The sequence below is a fragment of the Cydia fagiglandana genome, chromosome 15 (genome assembly GCF_963556715.1).
Source record: "Cydia fagiglandana chromosome 15, ilCydFagi1.1, whole genome shotgun sequence".
In the NCBI taxonomy this organism is placed as follows: Eukaryota; Metazoa; Arthropoda; class Insecta; order Lepidoptera; family Tortricidae; genus Cydia; species Cydia fagiglandana.
Genome location: NC_085946.1, coordinates 7,328,153 through 7,351,571, shown reverse-complemented (window position 1 = coordinate 7,351,571; position 23,419 = coordinate 7,328,153). Strand labels below are relative to the sequence as shown.

General features: G+C 39.5%; 2 protein-coding genes across 2 annotated transcripts in view; both read right to left on the bottom strand.

Moving 5' to 3' along the window:
- The window catches only part of LOC134671307 (NEDD8-activating enzyme E1 regulatory subunit), a 112,014-nt gene that overhangs the window by 22,695 nt on the left and 65,900 nt on the right, over positions 1 to 23,419 (bottom strand). The gene's annotated exons all lie outside the window — the stretch shown is intronic.
- Positions 1,199 to 23,419, bottom strand: part of LOC134671333 (ribonuclease 3) — a 36,441-nt gene continuing 14,220 nt past the window's right edge. The window contains exons 5-19 of the mRNA XM_063529160.1: positions 22,892 to 23,047; positions 22,132 to 22,352; positions 21,362 to 21,489; positions 20,911 to 21,040; positions 20,107 to 20,272; positions 17,434 to 17,641; positions 15,750 to 15,990; positions 14,887 to 15,107; positions 13,155 to 13,286; positions 12,826 to 12,997; positions 7,279 to 7,460; positions 6,310 to 6,474; positions 5,365 to 5,525; positions 4,717 to 4,862; positions 1,199 to 2,744 (exon numbers count right to left, since the gene is read on the bottom strand). Coding sequence (XP_063385230.1) covers positions 2,347 to 2,744; positions 4,717 to 4,862; positions 5,365 to 5,525; positions 6,310 to 6,474; positions 7,279 to 7,460; positions 12,826 to 12,997; positions 13,155 to 13,286; positions 14,887 to 15,107; positions 15,750 to 15,990; positions 17,434 to 17,641; positions 20,107 to 20,272; positions 20,911 to 21,040; positions 21,362 to 21,489; positions 22,132 to 22,352; positions 22,892 to 23,047 — 2,827 coding nt within the window. The 3' untranslated portion in view covers positions 1,199 to 2,346. The remainder of the gene's footprint in view (positions 2,745 to 4,716; positions 4,863 to 5,364; positions 5,526 to 6,309; positions 6,475 to 7,278; positions 7,461 to 12,825; positions 12,998 to 13,154; positions 13,287 to 14,886; positions 15,108 to 15,749; positions 15,991 to 17,433; positions 17,642 to 20,106; positions 20,273 to 20,910; positions 21,041 to 21,361; positions 21,490 to 22,131; positions 22,353 to 22,891; positions 23,048 to 23,419) is intronic.

Genomic DNA, 23,419 nt, shown 5'->3' with positions numbered 1-23,419 from the left:
TTAAACAAAAATTAAAAAAGCAAGTTATAAAAACGAACTTTTTGCCCAAAACCGACACTCGCCCGTTACTAGGGGGAAGCGGGGCAGCTTGGTACCCCTTTTTTTGAAATCGATTTCAGACCGCAAAATGAACTCAAAATACATTTTTTTGTACTTAGTAGATGACAAATTTACTAAGGTATATAAAGTGTATCATTTCTTATTAAATTTATGGCCAGTAAAAGAGATATATGGATTTTAACAAAAAATGGGATTTGTTCAATTGTGCCCCACCTGCAGGGCACTTTGATACATTACATGGGACACTTTGATACATCATTTTGGGGTACTTTGGCACGTGAATCAAAGTGCCCGGTAAGTGTTTCAAACTGCCCCCCAGAGCACACTTTACAGATCAACTCAGTTAGCTGACCAGTAGTAAACTTTTTAAACATTATAAACCATCTATTAAGTGCATTGCTATTAGAACATACTACAGTTATTAAGCAGCAGGTGCACTAACACTACAAAAAACAACTTTTAATGAAATCAGTGTCAGTTTTTGTCAAAAAGCTACTTTGGTTGTTTTAACTTTTCTTTGTTAATTTTCTTTCTCTTTGTACGTGCGCACTATACAGTAAAAAAAAATTCACAACAAAAAAACTGGCAGGGGCACTTAAATACACTAGAGGGGCACTTTGATATGTTCAAAACTGCCCCAATCTTCATTGTGCCAAAGTACCCCAATGGTCAAATAAATTAAAAATAATTTATTAAAAATATACTATTAAGAATTACTTTAAAATAATAACTTAACCCTATTACTGAATAAACGTACTAAGCGCTCATTATGATGTTCATCCCGTAAAGTCTAAAATTTCGCACCACAACTCGATAAAAAAAATCATAATTTATTTACTATCCGACCGCGGAAACACGTTTTCACGCACCAAGCGGCACCGGCTGTCAGGAGAGATGTGCCGAAGCTAGTATCTCATTCACACATACAAAGCCACGTTTTAGTGTTGCAGAAGGTGAACATAAGTTTTTAGTTAAGGAATTAGTGTGGGTGTTCAAAACTGCCCCTTGTGCCTACCTACCCCGCTTCCCCCTACTCTTTATTTTATTCCATAGATCCTAACCACCGGCGTTGCCTACTAAAAAAACTAGTTTTGTTTCAATATTAATATTTTATTTCAATTTACACAAAAGCCCTAAAGTTTGCTTTAGCAATCACAATATAGGTATTGGAAATGATTTAGCAATTTCATAAATTACCTAGGTACATGTCAAGGTATATGTCAATATCGAAAATGATGATTAAAATTCTTTTATACGTTCTATGAACCGTGTTGGTAGTCAATTGATTGCATCTAGAAAATGACGTCAAACTTAAAAAAGAAGTTTTCTTATTACATATCAATAATATCTTTAAACTATACAATCAGCTTAAAAATATAAGCAGACAATTCTTGGACTATCAAATACTTAAATTATAATTAGCTTCCTTTCTCAGTCTTTACCATGGTCACACACGACCATAAAAAAGATTCTCCGATAAAATAAGCTGTTCAAAATAAAGGACCACTTACATGGTACGATTTGGCCTAAAAATTGTGACATCGTAAGCGATACTTGCCAGGCGATTTTAGTATAAAACTGTTCACGCATGTACTAAAAAAAACTCGCCTATAATTATTAATTATATGGGGGTTCTCAGACAAAATAATATAATTTACTTTTTTTTTAATCGTCAACTTCTGGGTTATTTAGACTCAGAATCACGAGTACTATTGGATGAGACAAAAAAAGTGTCCCCAGTTTTTCACTAAAATTTTGGGTCTCAGTTTTGTAACGGTCCATACAAAATGTACGTAAAAATGCGTTACAAAACTGTCATTTTTTTCTTCTTAAATCGATAGTCTTCGTGATTCCGAGTAGAAATAACCCAAAAGTTGATGGAATTTCGAATAAAAGTAAAGTGCGTGTGTGTGAGTGAAAATGCCCATATTATCCATGTATCTATTCAATCAACGAAGTCGGCGATTATGGTCATTCGTGGTGCAATATCGTTCGTATGGTTCATATGATAATAGAGTTAGACCAAGATCTAAGTCTACAGCGATTTTGACAGCCTAGACCGCGGAAGTGTTATTTTGAACGTCAAACTTCTATGAAATTATGGCGTATAAATAACACTTGCACAGTCTATGCTATTAAAATCGTTACAGAGTTATCTTAGTCTAACTCTATACTATTCGTGTTACGAAAATCGTGCCATGTAAATTACCTATCCAGGTCCTATCCTATCTAGGTTATCAACGACCCTTTAGGGCAAATTATATTTTCCTACTTAACATAAAACATTCACTCTTCGTCCGAGTCAGATTGCCGACACTTCTCTTTGAGCTTGTCATACTCATTCCTCCTTATCAGATCTTCTTTAATCTTTTCCATATCACTAACTAAGCTACTAACTTGCACGTTCTCCAACTTATCCTGACTGATCGATTCAGCGTCGCTATCGAGTCCAGAATCATCGTCTGACTTCGGCTCACTCTTTTCCTCGTCTTCAGAAAGAGAGAGGGCGCTGCTGTCTTCAGATTCGGATTCGGTCTTGTCGAGTCTATACGCTTTTGGTACGCGATCCTCAAGTCGTTTACGCTTGTGGGACGCGGCACTCTCTTGGGGGCTGTCCGATCTCTTCTTTCGTTTCATACTCTTTGCTATCACTCTCTTCTGATGGTCCAGTTGAGGAAATAGCTCTGGAAATAACGGATATTATGTAATACTGTTTATATTTATACAGGGTGTCCTAGCCATTGGACAAAGCCGAAATGTACATACGCATTAGGGTATTTAGAACCAGTATACAAAGTATCATAATTTTTATTTTGGTGCAACCTGTATGTGTTAGTAGCTCCTGAGGTAATAAATAGTATGAAACCTTCTTCGACCGTTTTGATTATCTCTTTTATTTATGACTTTTGACAAAATGTCATCATTTCTGCACATTTTCAAAGAAATTGTCAAAAGCACTGCCAATGATTAATACAGTATGTTTCTTTTTGTTGTCGATTATTGGAAATAACTTTTGTTTGATTTTTTTTTTCTTTTGTCTAATTAAAAAAAATTATTGCCGTTAGCGCATTTCTGAGAAGTAACCCTACATGGGATTTCAGGGTTTGTCCAGTGGCTAACGTCATCCTGTATATATTTCTAGAAGTGACAGTTCAGAATTCAGGGGTCTGCCTGTTTGTTTGTCTGTAGTCTAAACAGTGAAATAGTTTCATTCCATACGCGCGCAGCTTTTGGAAATGAAATTATAGTAAAATAAACATAATACATTCTCCCAAATTAAAATAAATAATTCGAAACCAAGATAACTTCTCAATCAAAGCCGGTCCAAATAAACACGTTGAATAAGACAGGATTCGAGCTTAGACAACACTTAACAAAGATTTGTGACGTTCTCACACAAAGGGTACCACTTTTTCTGGTGCGCTTTATAAAAAACCGAAGAAGTGTCGGTACCTTTTGAATGAGAAAACACATAATTAAATTTAATATGAAGTCTTGCCTTTCAACCATTTTGTCAAAGCCGAGACCTGAGAAGTAATTGAAGATAAAAAAAATGTTTGCAAAATAAAATATAAAACATTGACATATGAAATGACGCTGAAATGTATGAGACAACAGATTTCATTTTGCGTTTTCGGCGTTAGTTCCATAGTACGAGTAAAAGTTGTTTAGTACGCCTACCTACATATTCACCCCTCAGAGTATGGTCCGATATAACAGAATCACTCTGTATATGACCATAAAGAAATATAATAAGAATAGAGTGCTCACTCCATACATCAATTTTAATATCAAAACAACTATTATTTTCGCAGTCGTCATCTAGCATCGAGTAGCGTAATTATCAGTACCGCTACTTGATACTAGAATTCTATAGTGTCGCGACTCACGTAAATTGTATTGAATAACAATTTACAACCCAAAAGCAGAAGCAGAAAAACAAAAAGCAGAAGGAGTTGAAAATAGAGTTCCGGTTAATCCGGTATAACATTAGCTGAAAGTTGTTGAGCATTAAGACTTTTCGGTCGTCGGAACATCTATTGTCAAGTAGCAGTAGTGATATTCCGCTACTCGATGCTAGATGTCGAAGAGATGCACCGGATATCCGGTTACTATCCGGTATCCGGCTATTGTTTTAACTATCCGGCCGGATACCGGATTGTGACCTACTATCTGGCCGGATACCGGATAGTAACATTGCTTGAGTTCGGAGTAAACCAATTGGATTTAAGAAACAGACCCGGTCATAATCGTACTCGTTTATTATTTTAAAACAATTTAATCATTCCACTGACTTGCACGCGCAATCGTTTCGTACCTAGAAATGAGCCCGCGCGAACGTTTACTAGGAAACAGGTCAAACCTGCAGAATGCGCACCTGAAAAACCGAAATGTAGGTATTGTTCCGCTGGCCGAATATTTAGCGGACGGTTACCGTATATCCGGCCGATGTTTAGGCCGAATATACGGTATCCGGCCTAACAACTATCCGTTGCATCTCTAAAAAGAATAGCCGTTTTGGTACTAAAACTGTTGTGTGGAGTGTGAGCACTCTACGTATTTTTTCTCTATGATATGACCGAAACACAGGGGATTAAAGCGTTTGAAATGCGAATAACCAACAAATAACAAAAAAAACCTAAGCTTAAAACTTACCATGGGCTTGCGCAAGCGCTTGCTCAGCCGCATTCATTTCTGCTTCCTGTATGGAGTGTCCTCGCGCAGCTGCCAAACGGGCGCCACGGAAATATACACCCACTGTGTACACGCGTGTGTTGGTCGGCCCGAGGCACTCGATCACCCTGTAACACGAACCAGTAAATTGTCAGACACTGCAATATGACAAAAAAGAGCAGAAATTAAAAAGTGGAAATACTGTAGTGTCGTCCCGTTTTCTTATAGACATAGATTGATTTGAAAGGGACGACACTACAGTATTGCCACTTTTTATTTCTACTCTTTTTTGTCAGATTATGCGTTATATTGTTTACGAAGCTGGGACTATTTTGCAGCTGTGCATAGAACTCACCAGAAATTGAGTGATCTGTTTTTCGTTTGCTATTGCGGAGAAATACGAGTACATGTTTTATGTTGACAAAAAATTATCAGGTGCAGTGCTTAGACGAGAGATATCATGTTTTTGTTAGATAACCGAATACGCGCATCGACAGAAAAATAAAGCAGCACTGCTGCAGTTTGCTCTTGGGGTCGTTCTAGTCCTGGTTGAGTATGAACTCCTGCAGGCGCGGGAAGAGGCATGCGTTGCAGAACGCCTGGCAGTAGTCAGGAATGAAGTATAGTTACTTGTATAGCGGTATGTCTGGCTCGCCGCCCTCCATGGACCGTAGCGTGAGGCAGCACTGCTGCAGTTTGCTCTTGGGGTCGTTCCAGTCCTGATTCAGGATGAACTCCTGCAGGCGCGGGAAGAGGCATGCGTTGCAGAACGCCTGGCAGTAGTCGAGGTTCTGGGGAATGTAGATTGTATGTTTTTATCAAGTCTTCTAAGGGTAACCTTCAAAGGGCAATTTTGATAAATATTGCGAAAAAAAAAATCGTATCGTTAGCAGAAATTTTATTTGCCCGTTATTTTTCCAAAACCATTGATTTTTAAAACGTTTGAATGTGACCCTTCTTAAAATTTACCAATTAAAAAAATCGGTTCGGCCAAATGCACATTTGATAAAGGAAGCATAAAAAATTAGGTTATTATTGGTGGTAAGTAAAATAGCTACAAGCCAATGACACTACGGCTTCTGTAAGGTCGATTAAGATTTTTATGTGAATCGTAGCTTAATAAAGGGAACGTCGCCTCGGTAAACTGTTCAACAAGTCCAATAAATTTGACTATTTTGCCTATAATTTCTGTTTGTTTGATCCAACAAGATCCAACAAGTTTTTCCTTAAAATTGTCATAGTAAAATATAAATAACTGACTGATTTTCCATAAATATCATGGTTTCCTTAGGTTACTTACTGATGGCACGTGGGCGTAGGTCGGAGGATATTGAGGGAGTCGGAGACAAACCAGCGTGTGCTTCTTATGGTGTATATTCGGAAAGTGATATGAGTACATCGCAAATTAACTAGCCTAAAATAATTAAATCTAATTACAGCGCCACCTATGCACTTTGTAGGGAACTAAGTAGGTAGGTTATATAGATCATTAAGCCATCTAGTGATTCTAGACTTCGATAAAGTACGTAAGAGGTGAGATAGATGGCGCTGTTAAATATACAATTTAACACTTACTTTATCGATATACAGAGCTCCGAGGAAAGCCTCAAGCAGATCAGCCTTGTGCTTCTTAGTCGTAGGCTTGGCCTTCGGGTTGTTATAGATGGCGTATTCTGACATGTTCAGGTCGTCGCATACCATCGCTTGTGTGCGGTTGTTTACTAGCGATGAACGCAGCAACTGTAGGAAAAAAGCGTTCACTTTTTATAAAGAGAAATAACGATCTGACCAGGCATGCATGCAGCCGTTGGTGAAGATACCGCTTAGTCATTATTTTACCAGGGCGCCGAGGTTGTCCCGAAGGACTACAACATGGGGTTTAAAAAATAATAGTATACAACAGTCAACTGTAAAAATAACACACACACACACACACACACAAACACAAACATCACAAAAGCTCTTATGTCAGCGAATTAAGAACTATGGGACATATTTTTGGCTACACCCATTTTTACAGTTATCTGTACATATTTTTAAAGGGTTGGTAATGTGCATATGGCAGTCCTGGTGTTGTAAGCATCCATAAGCGGGCTTACACTTGTGTGAAAACACCGACATAGTGTTAAAAAAATCGGTCAGGAACTCTGGAGAAAGAGAAGTGTGTACTCACAGACAAGTGGCCCTCGTGGTGGTCGGGGAAGTGGCGGTAGAGCCGGTCGGAGACGACCAGCTGCAGCACGGTGTCGCCCAGGAACTCGAGCCGCTGGTTGGAACCTAGGGTTAAATGTGTGAAGCCGACGGACTGGTCGGTGAAGGAGACGGCTGTATCACACATGTATAGTTATAGTTAACACTCACAGACAAGTGGCCCTCGTGGTGGTCGGGGAAGTGCCGGTAGAGCCGGTCGGAGACGACCAGCTGCAGCACGGTGTCGCCCAGGAACTCGAGCCGCTGGTTCGAGCCGAGGGTTAAATGTGTGAAGCCGATGGAGCGTGAAGGAGACGGGTGTGTCACACTTGTATAGTTACAGTTAACACTCACAGACAAGTGGCCCTCGTGGTGGTCGGGGAAGTGGCGGTAGAGCCGGTCGGACACGACCAGCTGCAGCACGGTGTCGCCCAGGAACTCGAGCCGCTGGTTCGAGCCGAGGGTTAAATGTGTGAAGCCGACGGAGCGGTCGGTGAACGCGCGAGCTAGGAGGCGGATGTGCTTGAATTGGACACCTGTTTAAAAAAACATTGTCATACATGTATTGTTGCGTTCAAAAGGTATTCCTTAATGCCAAAAAATATTTCAAACGCGATTACATTCACTTTATCTGTAATTCACTATTAACTTTTAAAAAGTCATTATATTATCGGTGGTAGGTTTAAGTCAGCTCAAATAACTATTAGCAGCAGCATCAAACTATTTTTATAAAAAATATAATTCACGACACTGTTATGTGAATCTAATAGGTACGATCATAACTTCATAAGACATATTAAGGCGCTCTTATATTTGAGTTTTACGTTTCCGAGGGGGTGAAGCAGACGAGTGGTAGAACAGGCGGGCGGGCGCCCCGCGCGGCGCACCGCACCATTCCCGCGCCGCACGTCTACATCCTTATTCTGGCGCCATCGGTATTCTGAATATTCTGATTTGTCAGTTCCGGGATTTTTTCCGGCAATTAATATCGAAGAAGGTTTATTAGCAAATTCGTATTTTAATGAGTACTTAATGAAATTATATACAATATGAGAGTATACCCCGACAAACTAAGAACCTAATCCAATTATACACAATTATTATGAGACAGAAATTAGTACTTCCTTACCTTAAAAATATAATAGAGTTAGACAAAGAAAATTCTGCAACGATTTTGATTGCACACGCAGTGCAAGTGTTATTTTGAACGACAAACCTTTATGAAATTATGATTAACACTTGCACTGCGTGTGCATTCAAAATCGTCGTAGACTTGGTCTAATTCTAGAAGTCAATTTAGGCAAGTAGGTATTGAAAATAAGGAAGAATACTGTAGTTCGTTTTTTTAGCATTAGAAAGTACTTAACATGTCTTTTAATTGAAAAGCGCTTTTTAAAAATCAGTAACTATTACTTATGAAAGCTTATTTTATATATTAGGACTTTTATTTTATATAAAATCAATCAACATTTGGCATGATGTGTCACATCCCCGTAGCTGCAGGCGTCCATAGGTTATGGTGAATGCGGGTCGTATGCTTGCTTGCCACCAGTGTGGTATATAAAAACAGCATTTTTTGGAATTAATTTCCATATAGCACGGTACGGACTTGGCGGAAATAAGGTAGAAGTACTAGTGCTCAACGCTGCACTAGTATTCGACACGGCCACTTTATGTCAAAGTGACAGGAATTAAATTTGAATACAGAAAAGATCGTCGCCGTTCAAATTTAACCTATACTACTTTGACATAAAGTATAGTGTGTAGCTTTCAAATAGAGCTCAACGGCTAATCCTATTGTCTATTGTTAAGTAAAACCGCACGTGCTACTTACCTGCAAAAAATGGTCTTAATTATTTTATTTGGCACCGGAGCGCGGGCTAGGCCAACGCTCAAAAAACCAGTGCAGGTGCGCTCTCCGATAACGCGCCTTTGTTACGCATCTCGATGACACATTTTAGACTGGTTCTGTAGCGTTCGACTCGCCGGCACTCAGTAACCGAAGTACGTATTTTTTATGCAGGTGGTTGTGGCACGTGGCACGAGCTTTACTTAACAATAGACAATAGGATTAGCCGTCGAGCTCTATTTGAAAGCTACACACTATACCCATGTCGAATACTAGTGCAGCGTCGAGCAGTAGTACTTCTAACTACCTTACCTAATATTAAACACAAAACCATTTTAGGCATTTTTCGACCACTTCCCTTAAAACGCATGTAGGTAACTCGGAAACTAAAAGCGGTGAAATGGTTACCACCATACACTAAACACTCCCACATAGGTATTTGAAATCCGTACACATATGTTTAAAAATGATTCAATTTGATTAATTTAATAGCCTTTAATAAAATATGTTTACACAATTTATCAATCGTGACTGAATTCCGGATTGGTTAGATGGGTGTGTGCCTTTGCTTCCCAACTTGTTATAAAATGACAATATGACGGGCAAATGTCTGAAATGTCACAGTAATTAAGAATTATTTTGCTTTTCTTCGTAAGTATGTTGAAAAACATTGTGTGTATAACATATTTGCATATTTATACAGTGGTTACCCATTTTATGAAACGTCCACTAAACTAGCATAGGTCCGACGCTGGCAGTGGCCACGGGCGTACTGGCGCGGGGAATGGGCGCAAGGTATTGCCGCGTAGGGTGAAATTTAGTAGGCAAAAGTTGAATTCATAAAATTATGAATGAAAAGATTAACGTATCAATAAAAGGACCAGCAATAACGACGATTTACTTAAAACCTATCGAATGAGGTAAGTTTCATATCCATTTTCGTCGTAGTACTTCTAAAATATGGATCAAAAGACAGCTTTAAGCATGTTTTCAACTTAAGATTCTATCGAGAAAATAATGAGCCGTTGTGTTTCTGACAAGCAATAACGTAGTTCAAGGACTAAAGTTATACATACTAGAAAATAATGCATGAAATCCTTGTAAAAGTCTGTAAATATGGTTACAAAAAAGCGCATTTTACTACACACCGCGCCTTAACTCACATTTATAGACGGGTCTAACGCGAATTTTATTCAATTACCTTGACTTACCGACGTTTCGACACAGGTTTCACTGGTCGTGGTCGCGGCTGACTGATGTCCCAGCAAAATGTCAAAACAGAGATTTGTGCAACTACCCGACGACCCGTCGAACTACCCGTCGGGTAGTTGCACAAATCTCTGTTTTGACATTTTGCTTTTAAACGCGAAAGTTTAAAATATTATATTTCATAAGACATCTAGCCCGCAAAACCTACTTGGGTAGGAACCCAGTATACTGGCAGGGTGGCCACTTTCTGGAAAACCGGGAAAAGTCAGGGTATTTCGCTAAACATGGAAAAGTCAGGGAATTGTCAGGGAAATTTAATGGAGGTCAGGGAATAAAAATTGTCTCTGTATGTACATAATAAAAATAATATAAATTTACCATCTGCAAACATTATATAATAATCTACACTTTTATGAAAATATGAACACTGGCCAAACTTTTGGTATCATTTGTGCACATTGACCTGTCAATTTAGTTCGCGATTTTCTGGAGGCGACCTTACTATAATTAGTCTAACGCATTCACTGCCAGGGGGCGTGGCCTAGGAACAAACTTGTATGACGGTGGACGCACATTTGCGTCAGGGGCAGTGAATGCGCTAACCTGTTCACTTTAAAAAAACCGCAAACGATGTAAAGGTTAGCCGTTTGGCTTACTAGAGGTCAAAACAAAATGTTTGACCCGCTGTCCCTAAAAATATTTCCCTTAGGAGGGGAGTTTTGTATGGGAAAGAAAATATTTTTTTTCAGAAATCTATCGTGTGTGGTATCATATGAAAGAGATTTTTGATGCGATTCTAAAAATATACCACATCATTACATTTCAGCCATTTTTTTTTAATTAAAACAAAAATAATTTACAAAACATACCAAGTTTGGCCTTCTCCAGAACCCAGATACGATATGGCTGATTTTTTTTGTACAATATACCACAAATGATAAGCGATATCCTCATATCTAACCCCAATAAAGCAATTTTGAAAATAATTTCATTTAGTATTTTTTTATTTTATTTTTCAATAATACTAAGTGATGCAGTCCTACTTCAGTATCTATTTTACGAGACTTAATGGAACTGTAGTGCAGATACGGTGCATATTTATATCCAACGGGGAATACCTCTTTAACCCTTATACTGCGCCTTTTCATCAGCTGGTATAGTTTTGTATGAAAAACTAAACGAAACTACACCAATTGATGAAAAGGCGCAGTAAAGAGGTATTTCCCGTTGGATATATATACATTACATATTGCATATAATTTTATGATTAATATTTACCGTATCTGCAGTACAGTTCCATAAGTCTCATAAAATAGGTACTGAAGTGTGACGATAGGTTTCAAAAAAATTTTTTTTTTCCATAAAAAAAACAATGACTCGGCACTGTCCTAAGGGAATTTTTTTTAGGAACCGCGGGTCATAAATTTTATTTTGACCTCTAGTATGCGTGTGCCAAACGGCTAACCTGTACAGGTACTCTTATGGTTCAGTATGTGCACTAGTGCTGCACACTGGCGGCAGAACATTGCAGTAATAAGTGTCATCATGTCTTTAAAAATGATGGTCACGGTCTTTAAAATATAATGAATTTTAACTTCTTTTTTATTTTGCTTTATTAAACAAATAGTTTTTCTTAATAAACTGCTTAAGTATTAACATAAATTTCAAGGACATTGGGTGTTGACAGCCCCTTAATTTGTGTATAAAAGCGGTTTTATGACATTTTTTCCACGATTTTAACAAGTCTACAAAATTTTCGGTTTCGACAAAAAACATGTTTCGGTCGGACACTAGTAGTTTTGTTTCAGTTATACCCAAGATTTTTAACCGACTTCAAAAAATTAGGTTACTCAATTCGTCGCTTTTGTACCATAACACGCAAAACGTTGAAGTCTAGTATTAATACGATTAAAGCCCGTATAAAGTGTTCCCTTTAGTATTTCTCGCTGGATTATATTATCCAATGAATTCAGTAGTCAGACAGAGGTACTCTTTCAATTGGTTTTTCCTGTACAGCTTTTAACAAAAATGGTCAAAAATGAAATGAATTATTGGGTAATTGTATGAACTGTGATAGCAAATTACAATTTATAAATACAATGAAAAATCAAACAATCAATCAATTCATCTACTCAAAGGTTTACTGGAAGAGATCCCTCAAAGGGATAAGTTCGCCTTTGTACTTCTTACTAATTGTATGTTATTTTTAATATGTCTTTTTGTACAATAAAGATTTTGCTACTACTACAATGAAATAGTACAAAAACGTCACCTGACGTAGGATATGAACCCACGACTTCCGTCTAACTATGCTTTCCCTCTTACCAACTGAGCTATTCAGATACTACTTCTTATTATTTCCGTTTTTGCATTATTTCATTGTATTGATAAATTGTGATTTGCAATCAGATAATTCTGCAAAAACTCAAAAATGTATTCCAATTATATATTTTATATTTATTACATTTAAGATTATGTTCAGGGAAAAACTTGAAAAAACGCCCGGAAAACCGGGAAAAGTCAGGGAATTTTGGTTTTAGTAAAGAGTGGTCACCCTGACTGGGTTTCTATCATTCATTTGACCTTAGTACCTACATCTGCTTAACCAGACCATACTTCGGACATCGCCTAATCAATCCAAAGAGACTAAGGGCAGGGCTTCGGGCTCCACCTATATGGAGTCCTCGAACTCTGGCAGGAACTTGAAGTCCCTGTAGGCATAGTACAGGAGCGGCGCACCAGTATTATATAGACTACCCGTCCCACTCTAATGAATACAGTTAGAAAATGACGGGTAGTCTCTATTATTGTACCACAGCTAAGGAGACAAGGATGAACCTTACCTATAGAGTCCTCGAACTCTGTGAGCTTCTGCAGGAACTTGAAGTCCCTGATGTACTTGCGGTCGCCGAGCGGCTCCTGCTCTTGCAGCGGGTGCGCGCGCTCCTTATTCCAAACTTCTAGCAACTCTGACTCGTTGTACCACAGCGCTAGGGAGAACACGCGGTCCGCGACCTGACACGTAAAAATTTAACCTTATTATATATTTTATTTTCATCGCTGACTAATATTGGCACATCGAGTTTGTGAATGAAAAAGTAGCAACAATTACAAATTACAAGTAACACTATGCAAAATTATACGAATAGCGCTTAACTTAATTTTTTCCCACCTGTAGCGCTCCATCGAGGAAGAGCGCGCCCATGAGCGCCTCGAAACAGTTGGCCATCGCGTGCCGCATTACCACGTCGCGGCACAGGTCCGAGCCGTGCGCGTACAGCATGAACTGCTCCAACTCGATATTCTGAACAAAAACAACAAAATAATGACATACACCACGCTGAACAAAAATAGAATAATGACATACACCACGCTGAACAAAAATAGAATAATGACATACACCACGCTGAACAAAAATAGAATAATGACATACATTAATGCAGGAGCAAGTAGTAGGTAAAATGCGACATCAAATAATTTAAACGAAATCGCGTCGTCTGTTTGTCTCTATGGTTGATCTGATTCTCAAAGCTCAAAACAATAATAAGGAATAATCATAAAAAGTACTATGAGATGCCGTTAATGTTGGTGATGACATTAAGAATTAACATTCAGAAGTTTATGCAATACCTACGCATAAAATATTCAGGATGTCTGACATTTCATGAGCTACTATTTCTCGCTCATTCTCGTTATGCTTGCTAAGAACAAATTCTGATTCTTGATAAGTTGCCAAACCGCCTTCCGCCAATCCATGGAACATTCGAAACAGATGTATCGACGATAGGAACTCCACGACGGCATCGCCTAAAAAGTCTCGTCGCTCATTCTTATGTTTAAATCAAGTAAAGTAAGAACAAAAGTACCTTACCTTAGCCAACATAGCCAAGTGCTGATTCTGCACGATAGAAGCTCGATAAGTAGCCAGACCGCCCTCTGCTAAGCCAGGGAACATTCGGAACAGATGTATCGACGATAGGAACTCCACGACGGCATCGCCTAAGAAGTCTCGTTGCTCATTCTTATGTTTAAATCAAGTAAAGTAAGAACAAAAGTACCTTACCTTAGATGTTGGCTAAGTCTCGTCGCTCATTCTTATGTTTAAATCAAGTAAAGTAAGAACAAAAGTACCTTACCTTAGCCAACATAGCCAAGTGCTGATTCTGCACGATAGAAGCTCGATAAGTAGCCAGACCTCCCTCTGCTAAGCCAGGGAACATTCGGAACAGATGTATCGACGATAGGAACTCCACGACGGCATCGCCTAAGAAGTCTCGTCGCTCATTCTTATGTGTAAATCAGTTAAGGTAAGAACAAAACTACCTTACCTTAGCTAACTTAGCCAAGTGCTGATTCTGCACGATAGAAGCTCGATAAGTAGCCAGACCGCCCTCTGCTAAGCCAGGGAAGATCCAGAATAAGTGTATCGACGATAGGAACTCCACGACGGCATCGCCTAAGAAGTCTCGTTGCTCATTCTTATGTTTAAATGAAGTAAGGTAAGAACAAAACTACCTTACCTTAGCTAACTTAGCCAAGTGCTGATTCTGCACGATAGAAGCTCGATAAGTAGCCAGACCTCCCTCTGCTAAGCCAGGGAACATTCGGAACAGAAGTATCGACGATAGGAACTCCACGACGGCATCGCCTAAGAAGTCTCGTCGCTCATTCTTATGTGTAAATCAGTTAAGGTAAGAACAAAACTACCTTACCTTAGCTAACTTAGCCAAGTGCTGATTCTGCACGATAGAAGCTCGATAAGTAGCCAGACCGCCCTCTGCTAAGCCAGGGAAGATCCAGAATAAGTGTATCGACGATAGGAACTCCACGACGGCATCGCCTAAGAAGTCTCGTTGCTCATTCTTATGTTTAAATGAAGTAAGGTAAGAACAAAACTACCTTACCTTAGCTAACTTAGCCAAGTGCTGATTCTGCACGATAGAAGCTCGATAAGTAGCCAGACCTCCCTCTGCTAAGCCAGGGAACATCCGGAACAAGTGTATCGACGATAAGAACTCCACGACGGCATCGCCTAAGAACTCTAGCCGTTCGTTGTGTTTTATTTCTGACTCTGTCTCGCTGTGCTTGCCGAAACGGGACATAATATTGATAAGGGTTACGATGCCTGGAAAATATAACAAAATTTAATCAATTGAATTTATAAAGGTGTCATTCGCACGTGGAGCGCGTGTGTAGTGCAAGTTTAGAACTCTACGCACCAAAAAAGGATTACGAAACTTGATTTAAATAACTACACGATTGCTTTCTGTGAATTCAGGCCACGTAGCCAAGATGACGATCGCTTACGCTCCGTAGCGATCGAAAAGCAACTGTCACTGTCGCACTAATATGGAAGAGTGATAGAGAGACATAATGCTTTTCGTTGTCGAAGCGATAGCGATTGTAACCTTGGCTAGGCCGGCAGGTTAGAATAACGTTAGGCAAATGCACGGTCACCATCCTAAGGCATGAGAACTTTTAGTAATGAATGGCTACCTATTAAACCTGAAAATATACAGCTGTGAGATCGACAGCAATAATTATGTGACAGTTCGGTTGCTGTGCGCAAAGGCCAGAGTGGCATTAAAGTCTTAAGTTTCCCCAAGGCTCGAGGCAAATGCACGGTCATGATCTGTGGTCATGATCCTAAGGCGTGGGACAACTTTTAATAATAAACTGCTTAACCTTAAAATAAACAGCTGTGCGATTTTTAACTTTACAAATACATTTCTTATAATAATAATCAGATTCATTATTCAATACCCACCCTTCTTCCTAGTATAATGTATCCTCCGATCTCCATACTCGGGCTGCCGTATACCACAGTTAGTGAGACTATTCCTCGCATGATCAGGGTTAGTTCCGAAGTTTTCTCTATACGACGGATGGGTTAGCGCCGTTTGGAGCAATGCGCGTTGTTTGAACACGTAACCCATTTTTTCTTCGAGACTGTCTAAGGATTTGTGGAAGCGGAGATGGCGAACTAATACTGGGATCAGCATGGCGTGCTGAAAATAAATGAATGATTTTACAATTTTTATATAGTTTGGCAATTTTTTGTTAGTTCAATTTGGGAGGAATTTCTAAATCGGTGTAGTGATGGTCCAGGTCAATTCACAAGAGCTGGCATGAATGAAACGAATGAGTGAATTAAGTGTATGAGATTAACGAATAAAATGGCGGCTCTGACTGCATACCGATACCGATACATGTGTCACTCATACAATGTAAGTTACGTTCTTTTCATTCGTGCCAGCTTTTGTGAAACGACCTTAGTGTAAAAGCCTTCTGAAGATATGGCGACAGACGACTGAGTACTCATTTCCTGGAGCTTGACATCTTTAGCTGTTAGCTAATAAATCTAGTAATAGTTTCACCAGAACTATTTCACATACGAGGCCGGTGATCTGGATCCCCTCCGAAAATATGGCCACAATAACGGCTCTCCTCATTTTACTCTGCATCCTTTTTTTTGGAGCTTGGCCTCTTTAGTGACAAACTTTTAAATATAAAAAACAACTGGTTGCACTCCGGGAGTGCCGAAAGAAGCGAAAACTCAATGACTAGTCCAAAATCCATATTAAACAATCTGAATCTGAATATGAATCAAAAATGTCTGCAGGACTATGTATAATTGACCCATCCTCCTTTCTATTGAAATTTTTAGTTCCGAAATTGCTGGCCAGTGAGCTTCAATTTGTAGCGTTAATTGTTTAAAATTCGAATAGAAATTGTAAAGTTACCTTGCAGACCTCGCATCTAAATATATTTCGTCATGATATTTTGAGTTTTATTCACCAGTACTAGAGTTCACTTATATTAGCGATTTCATCAAGAAGTAGCTATATTGAATTATATTTGAGTGATATAACGTTAGAATGTAACTGTGATATCCTCGTATTTCAGCCCGTACAAGATTAGAACATTGATCTTTATTGCTTAATGTAAAAGTCCAGTTTTAAAATAATTGACCTGATTATGATACGTTATGACTAAAGTTCTTTGGTGAATAACATTGTCCGTGACACATGTCAGCGTTACGTTACGCGTTACGCTGAATCGAGTTTATCATTTTTTCCCCACCTCAAAAAGTGCTCAGCGCCGCTAAAGAAGTTTTCACTTCAATAATGCATATATTTTTACCTGCACTATATCACACATGAGGCCTGTGGTGTGGAAACCCTCCGAAGATATGGCCACAGTGACGTCTCTCTTCATTTTACTCTGTGTCCTCATTTCCTGTAGCTTGGCCTCTTTGGCGGCAAACTTTCAAATATAATAATGGATATATTTTTACCTGCACTATATCACACATGAGGCCGGTAGTGTGGAAGCCCTCAGAAGATATAGCCACAATGACATCTCTCTTCATTTTACTCTGTGTCCTCATTTCCTGTAGCTTGGCCTCTTTAGTGACAAACTTTCAAATATAATAATGGATATATTTTTACCTGCACTATATCACACATGAGGCCGGTGGTGTGGAAGCCCTCAGAAGATATAGCGACAGTGACATCTCTCTTCATTTTACTCTGAGTCCTCATTTCCTGGAGCTTGGCTTCTTTCGCGGCAAGTTTCTGGCGTTCCTTGAACGACGGCTTGGCCATGTTGGCGATCAGGTGCCGGTACTTGACGTAGTAACGCCAAGCTTTTTGATATCTGAAACAAAGCAGGGGGTTGGAATAGGTAAATTTGAAACTTAGGACAAAATTATAACAACGTCATCGAGCATGGAAATGACAATTTTTTAGGGTTCCGTACCCAAAGGGTAGTAACGGGACCCTCGCTATTACTAAGACTCCACTGTCCGTCTGTCCCTCCGTCTGTTCGTCACCAGGCTGTAACTCATGAACCGTGATAGTTAGACAGTTGAAATTTTCACAGATGATGTATTTTTGTTGCCGCTATAACAACAAATACTAAAAACAAAATCAAATAAATATTTAAATGGGGCTCCCATACAACAAACATGATTTTTGCGTAATAGTACGGAACCCTTTGTGCGCGAGTCCTACTCGCACTTGGCCGGTTTTATTTGTTTTCTGTATTTATGACCCCCTAGTCTAACACCTAATGTTAACTGTATATTTTTAGGGTTCCGTACCCGGGGTAAAAACGGGACCCTATTACTATAGTTTGTTTTTTTTAGCATTAGAAAAAAGGTAAACAATCTTGATGTGTCTTTTAATTGAAAAACACATTTTAAAAATAAGTTACGGCAAATATGTAACAATTATGAATCTAATACGATCATTTATATTCTTCTGCTTTCATAAGTTATAGTTATTGATTTCTAATAATTTTTAAGAAAAAAAAACCGACTTCTATGGGGCCCGGTGAAAGATTATGGTAGATGGTGCACTATGTAGAAAAGGAGGTAAAACCAGTACTTTCTAGTAGCATTTCGTTTCCGTAAGGGTCGTAGTTCTAGCCTAACCTAACCCACTTCTCTGATAGCAGTTCGGTTCTGTGAGGATCGCAGTTCGAACCTAATCAAACCCACTTTTCTAGTAGCATTTCGTTTCTGTAAGACTCGCAGTTCTAACCAAACCTAACCCACTTTTGTTCGGTTCTGTGAGGATCGCAGTTCAAACCTAACCTAACCCACTTAACAGCGCATGCGGTGCGGTGTACGGGAGTTTGAGCGGGAGGGGTTTGGCATCATCATACCCACATTTTATGGTAGGTAATCAAAGTGGTTTATTTAGTTTAGGTATCATAGTGGTTTTCCGGGTCAAGGTCCGGGTCTCTGAGTCAGAGTCCGGGTCAGAGTCCCGGTCCGAGTCCGGGTCCGAGTCCGGGTCCGAGTCCGGGTCCGAGTCCGGGTCCGAGTCCGGATCCGAGTCCGGGTCCGAGTCCGGGTCCGAGTCCGAGTCCGGGTCCGAACCGGATCCGGGTATGAGTCCGAGTCCCAGTCCAAGTCAAAATCGAAATTCGAAATCACCAAACATGTACTATGCGTCGTTGAAGAGTTCTGTTCTGATCATCATCAGCAGTTCCACTTCATCAAATGCGACAGTTTTTAATGTAAATGCTTGATTTTATGATGAAATTACAAAAAATTCTATACGTATGCCTTTAAGATTTGAGGAGTTCCCTCGATTCCTTATGGATCCCATCATCAGAACTCGAGCTTGACAGAAATGTGGCTTAAAAACTAAACTTGCTTAACAAACATAACGAAGAGGACAAATCGCCAAACGTGAACTATGCGTCGTTGAAGAGTTCCGTTCTGATCATCATCAGCAGTTCCACTTCATCAAATGCGACAGTTTTTAATGAAAATGCTTGATTTTCTGATGAAAATACAAAAATCTCTATACGCATGCCTTTAAAATTTGAGGAGTTCCCTCGATTTCTCATGGATCCCATCATCAGAACTCAAGCTTGACAAAATTGTGGCTTAAAAACTTAACTTGCTTAACAAACATAACGAAGAGGACAAATCGCCAAAGGTGAACTATGCGTCGTTGAAGAGTTCCGTTCTGATCATCATCAGCAGTTCCACTTCATCAAATGTCACGTTTTTGAATGTATATGCTTGATTTGTTGATAAAAACACAAAAATCACCATATGTATGCCTTTAAGATTTGAGGAGTTCCGTCGATTCCTCATGGATCCCATCATCAGAACTGGATTTTGACAAAAACGGGACCAATCTGTATGCATATACATACAATCAAAAAAATAATTTTCAAAATCGGTCCAGTAATGACGGAGATATGGAGTAACAAACATAAAAAAAAAAAAATAAAAAAAAAAACATACAACCGAATTGATAACCTCCTCCTTTGGGATTTGGAAGTCGGTTAAAAAGCGTTTTTCAATTAAAAGACATGCCAAGATCGCTTACCTTCTTTCAAGTTCTTTCTAATACTAAAAACAAGACCGAAGTGATCCCATAAGTGTTCCGTAAACAAAGTTTTGTACGGAACACTAAAAACAAACTATAGCTTTTAGAATAGAATAGAATAGAATTTATTTATTCGTAAGCACAAACAAACAATCGGTACAATACATTATATAAAAGTACATTATATAAAATACAATACATTATATATTTTACGAAACCGACTACCACTCCACTTTCACTTGTCCGGTTTTTATCTAAACTACAACTTACTCCGGGTTGCCAGCGTAGCTGAGCTGCGGGGGTCGTATGCCGAAGTGCACGATCTCGGGGTAAAAGGTCTTGGATTTCGTGTCCTTGGCGCCGACCGGCGGACTGCGATCTAGTTGGTCCACCCGCACCGAACAAGGTTTCTTGCCCGGGTACGTCACTATCATTCCTGTGTGCCAGAAAACATAATAATAATTTAAACTAATTAGGAGTTTCAATGCATTGATGGTTTGGCTAGTCTAATCCGCACGTCGCGAATGGTGGCATGGCATTTCTCATTTTTGCAACTAAACCGAGTCAAAATACAATACAACACACGAAAATTTGCTTTTTAACCCATTTTCAATTTTAATTCGGTCAAATGCTTTTAAATAAAAATTAGGATTGTTAAGGAATACTTTTAACATATAAATTAAGACAGATTTTTTGGGTGGATTTTAATACTAAAATCATTATAAATATTTTTTTGTTTCCACTCAAAAATCTGTCCTAATGATTTTAGTATTAAAATCATTATAAATATTTTTTTGTTTCCACCCAAAAAATCTTACTTGACTATACAGTCAAGTTCATAAATATGTATATTTTTAATCCATTGGAATAAGGTAAAAAAATGTATACATATTTATAAACTCTACATCGTTAACCTTTCGCCGCCAAGTCAATGAAGTAATAAACTGTCATCGACGCCTAGCAACAAATTGCAGGTAAACAACCCGTATAACATATCAAGTCGTGGCGTGTGGGGCACGAAATTTACTGGCTTTATATCAAGTCAATGGCGGCGAAAAGGTTAAATTCACTGACCTTTAATTCTATCCACAAACTTTTGCCACGTGTAATGATCCATGTTGTGGAAATTCTCCAAGTCGCCGGGGGGAATCAGTAGCCCGCTTTGGTCTAGAAGATACTTTAGCACCTCGCACATTGACAACACCTGAAATCATTTAATTATTTAAACAGTAATATTGACATGAAAGATTTTTATTAACACGATAAAACAAAACACAACACAATGGGTTTGGCAACTGTCAATTGTTTGCATAGATGGCGCCATCATAGCTTGCCCCTTTTTCTATGAGATTGGGCTTAAAGGGCTGGCATCCAGAGCATAAAATTCCATAAAAAAAAAACATTTTTACACATTTCTAGGGATTGTCAGGGCAAGCTACGCTTGCGCCATCAGCTAAATACTTCGACCGGCCAACCCCATTGACGATACACATGGTGAAAATTGTTTAAAATAAAATGTCCATACCTCGCATCCACCCTCAGGCAGGAACCGTACGAATCTCGGCATGAAATGGAACTGCGAGCACGAGCTCTCCGTCGCTTTGCCCAGGTCCAAGTCCACCAGCTCGAGCAGTTCCATGAACAGGAAGTCCTCTGAAAACCGTATATTTATGTCATCACACATCACAATAACAATAACAAAGAAAATTTAGTATACAGGCGTATTGTCAAAGTATATTTTTACTGCCATCTTTCGACACAGGATTAAATCTTTTAGAACGCCAATGGGGTTGGCCGGTGGAAGGTTTTAGTAGATGGCGCCATCATAGCTTGCCCTGTCAATCCCTAGAATTGTGTATTTTTTTTGTTTTTTTAATACCCTGGATGCCAGCCCTCATAGAAAAAGGGGCAAGCTATGATGATGGCGCCATCTATGCAAACGTTTGACAGTTGCCAACCCCATTGACTTCGATCCTTGTTCTTTCACTCATATGTGTTGTTAAATTTGTTACATAGCAAAAGGTGTCGCCATCTATACGAGTATGACGCCATCGCTCGAAAAGATGGCACCATACCTTTACCCCATACCTCGTACTATGGAGCAAATTCCTTAAGGTTTATTATAGCATAAACTCACCAAACAAATCCAGCTCCCTCACAGTAAAGTTCTGCGGCGCGGGTTCCTCGACATACAATATCGTGTACTCGATATTGAACCTTGTAGCTTTGCTAGCCAGTAACAGCACATCATACTATGGAGCAAATTCATTAAGGTTTATTGTTGCATAAACTCACCAAACAAATCCAGCTCCCTCACAGTAAAGTTCTGCGGCGCGGGTTCCTCGACATACAATATCGTGTACTCGATATTGAACCTTATAACCTTGCAGGTGGGCAGCTTCGCCAGCTTGTAGTGTGAGAACATGGAGAACCCTGAGAAGAGGAACTCGTGCTCGTCGTGCCCGATGATGGTGGGGGCTTTGATGAGGAAGTTGGTTGGTGGGGACACGGTTATCCTGCGATCAAAAAAAAGTGACAGTAATATCTAAATATTACATTTTCAAAAGAATTTTTATTAAACTACGTCGGTTGCAAACAAGCATACGGCCCGCCTGATGGTAAGCAGTCTCCTTAGCCTATGTACGCCTGAAAATCCTGAGAAATTACATGCGCGTTGCCGACCCTAACACCACGCACCTCTGGCAACCTTAGGTGCTCCCGGCAGGAACACAACACTATGAGTGGGTAAGCGCTAATATACCCCTTTACCATCATGACGATTTTATTTTTATTTGACACAAACATTGAATATAACGACCTTGATAATTCCCGAACAATTCAAAGAGTATTTTTTTTTTATTTCATACGCAATACGCACTGCCTGTATTCCCGAGTTTCAGTATGGCATTCTATTAGAGAGTTTTGAAGGTTCGGTGTGACACCTCTGGAGTTGAATGGTAGTCACAGATCCATATAGACTATTGAGAGCGAAGAGATTGCTATTCTCACTTGTAGTTGTGCACTCTAATAGTATAGCAATAGAGTTGAGACTCGCCTGTAATGGTACAGCTTGTCCAGATTGCTGTGGTCCGGCCTACACTTCGGGAAGCTCCTCTCGCCCGCGTACACTCCGTGCCGCATGCCGTGGCGACGGGCGCGGGCGCTGCAGCGGCAAAGCGGACCGCCGTTCATCTCGCCGGTATTATTGAACCTGAAATGTGCTTTATTGTGAGATACGACAGAGTTCAAAGTGCTTTGTTTTAACTCTGTGGACGCCATGTCTATTGTGCACGGCGCGTCATCTTGAACCTTGTCAGAATACACGAAGGTTGATATTAGGCTGTAGCCACGTGCATCAGTTGACGTATTAGGGCCGTTTAAACCGTTAACCCAGTGTCAAATTGTACTGGTAACCATGGTAACTCCAGGTTCAACCGGTTAACCCCAGGCTAGTTGAATGGTGCAAGTGGGCGTTAGACAGTCAAAGGGTTAAAATCACTTCAGCCGTTGTTGAAATTGCACAGGAGTAATTAAAGTTGTCTAGTGCCTTTAATTTTTCCCTCTTTGAGTATACTTGGTACTC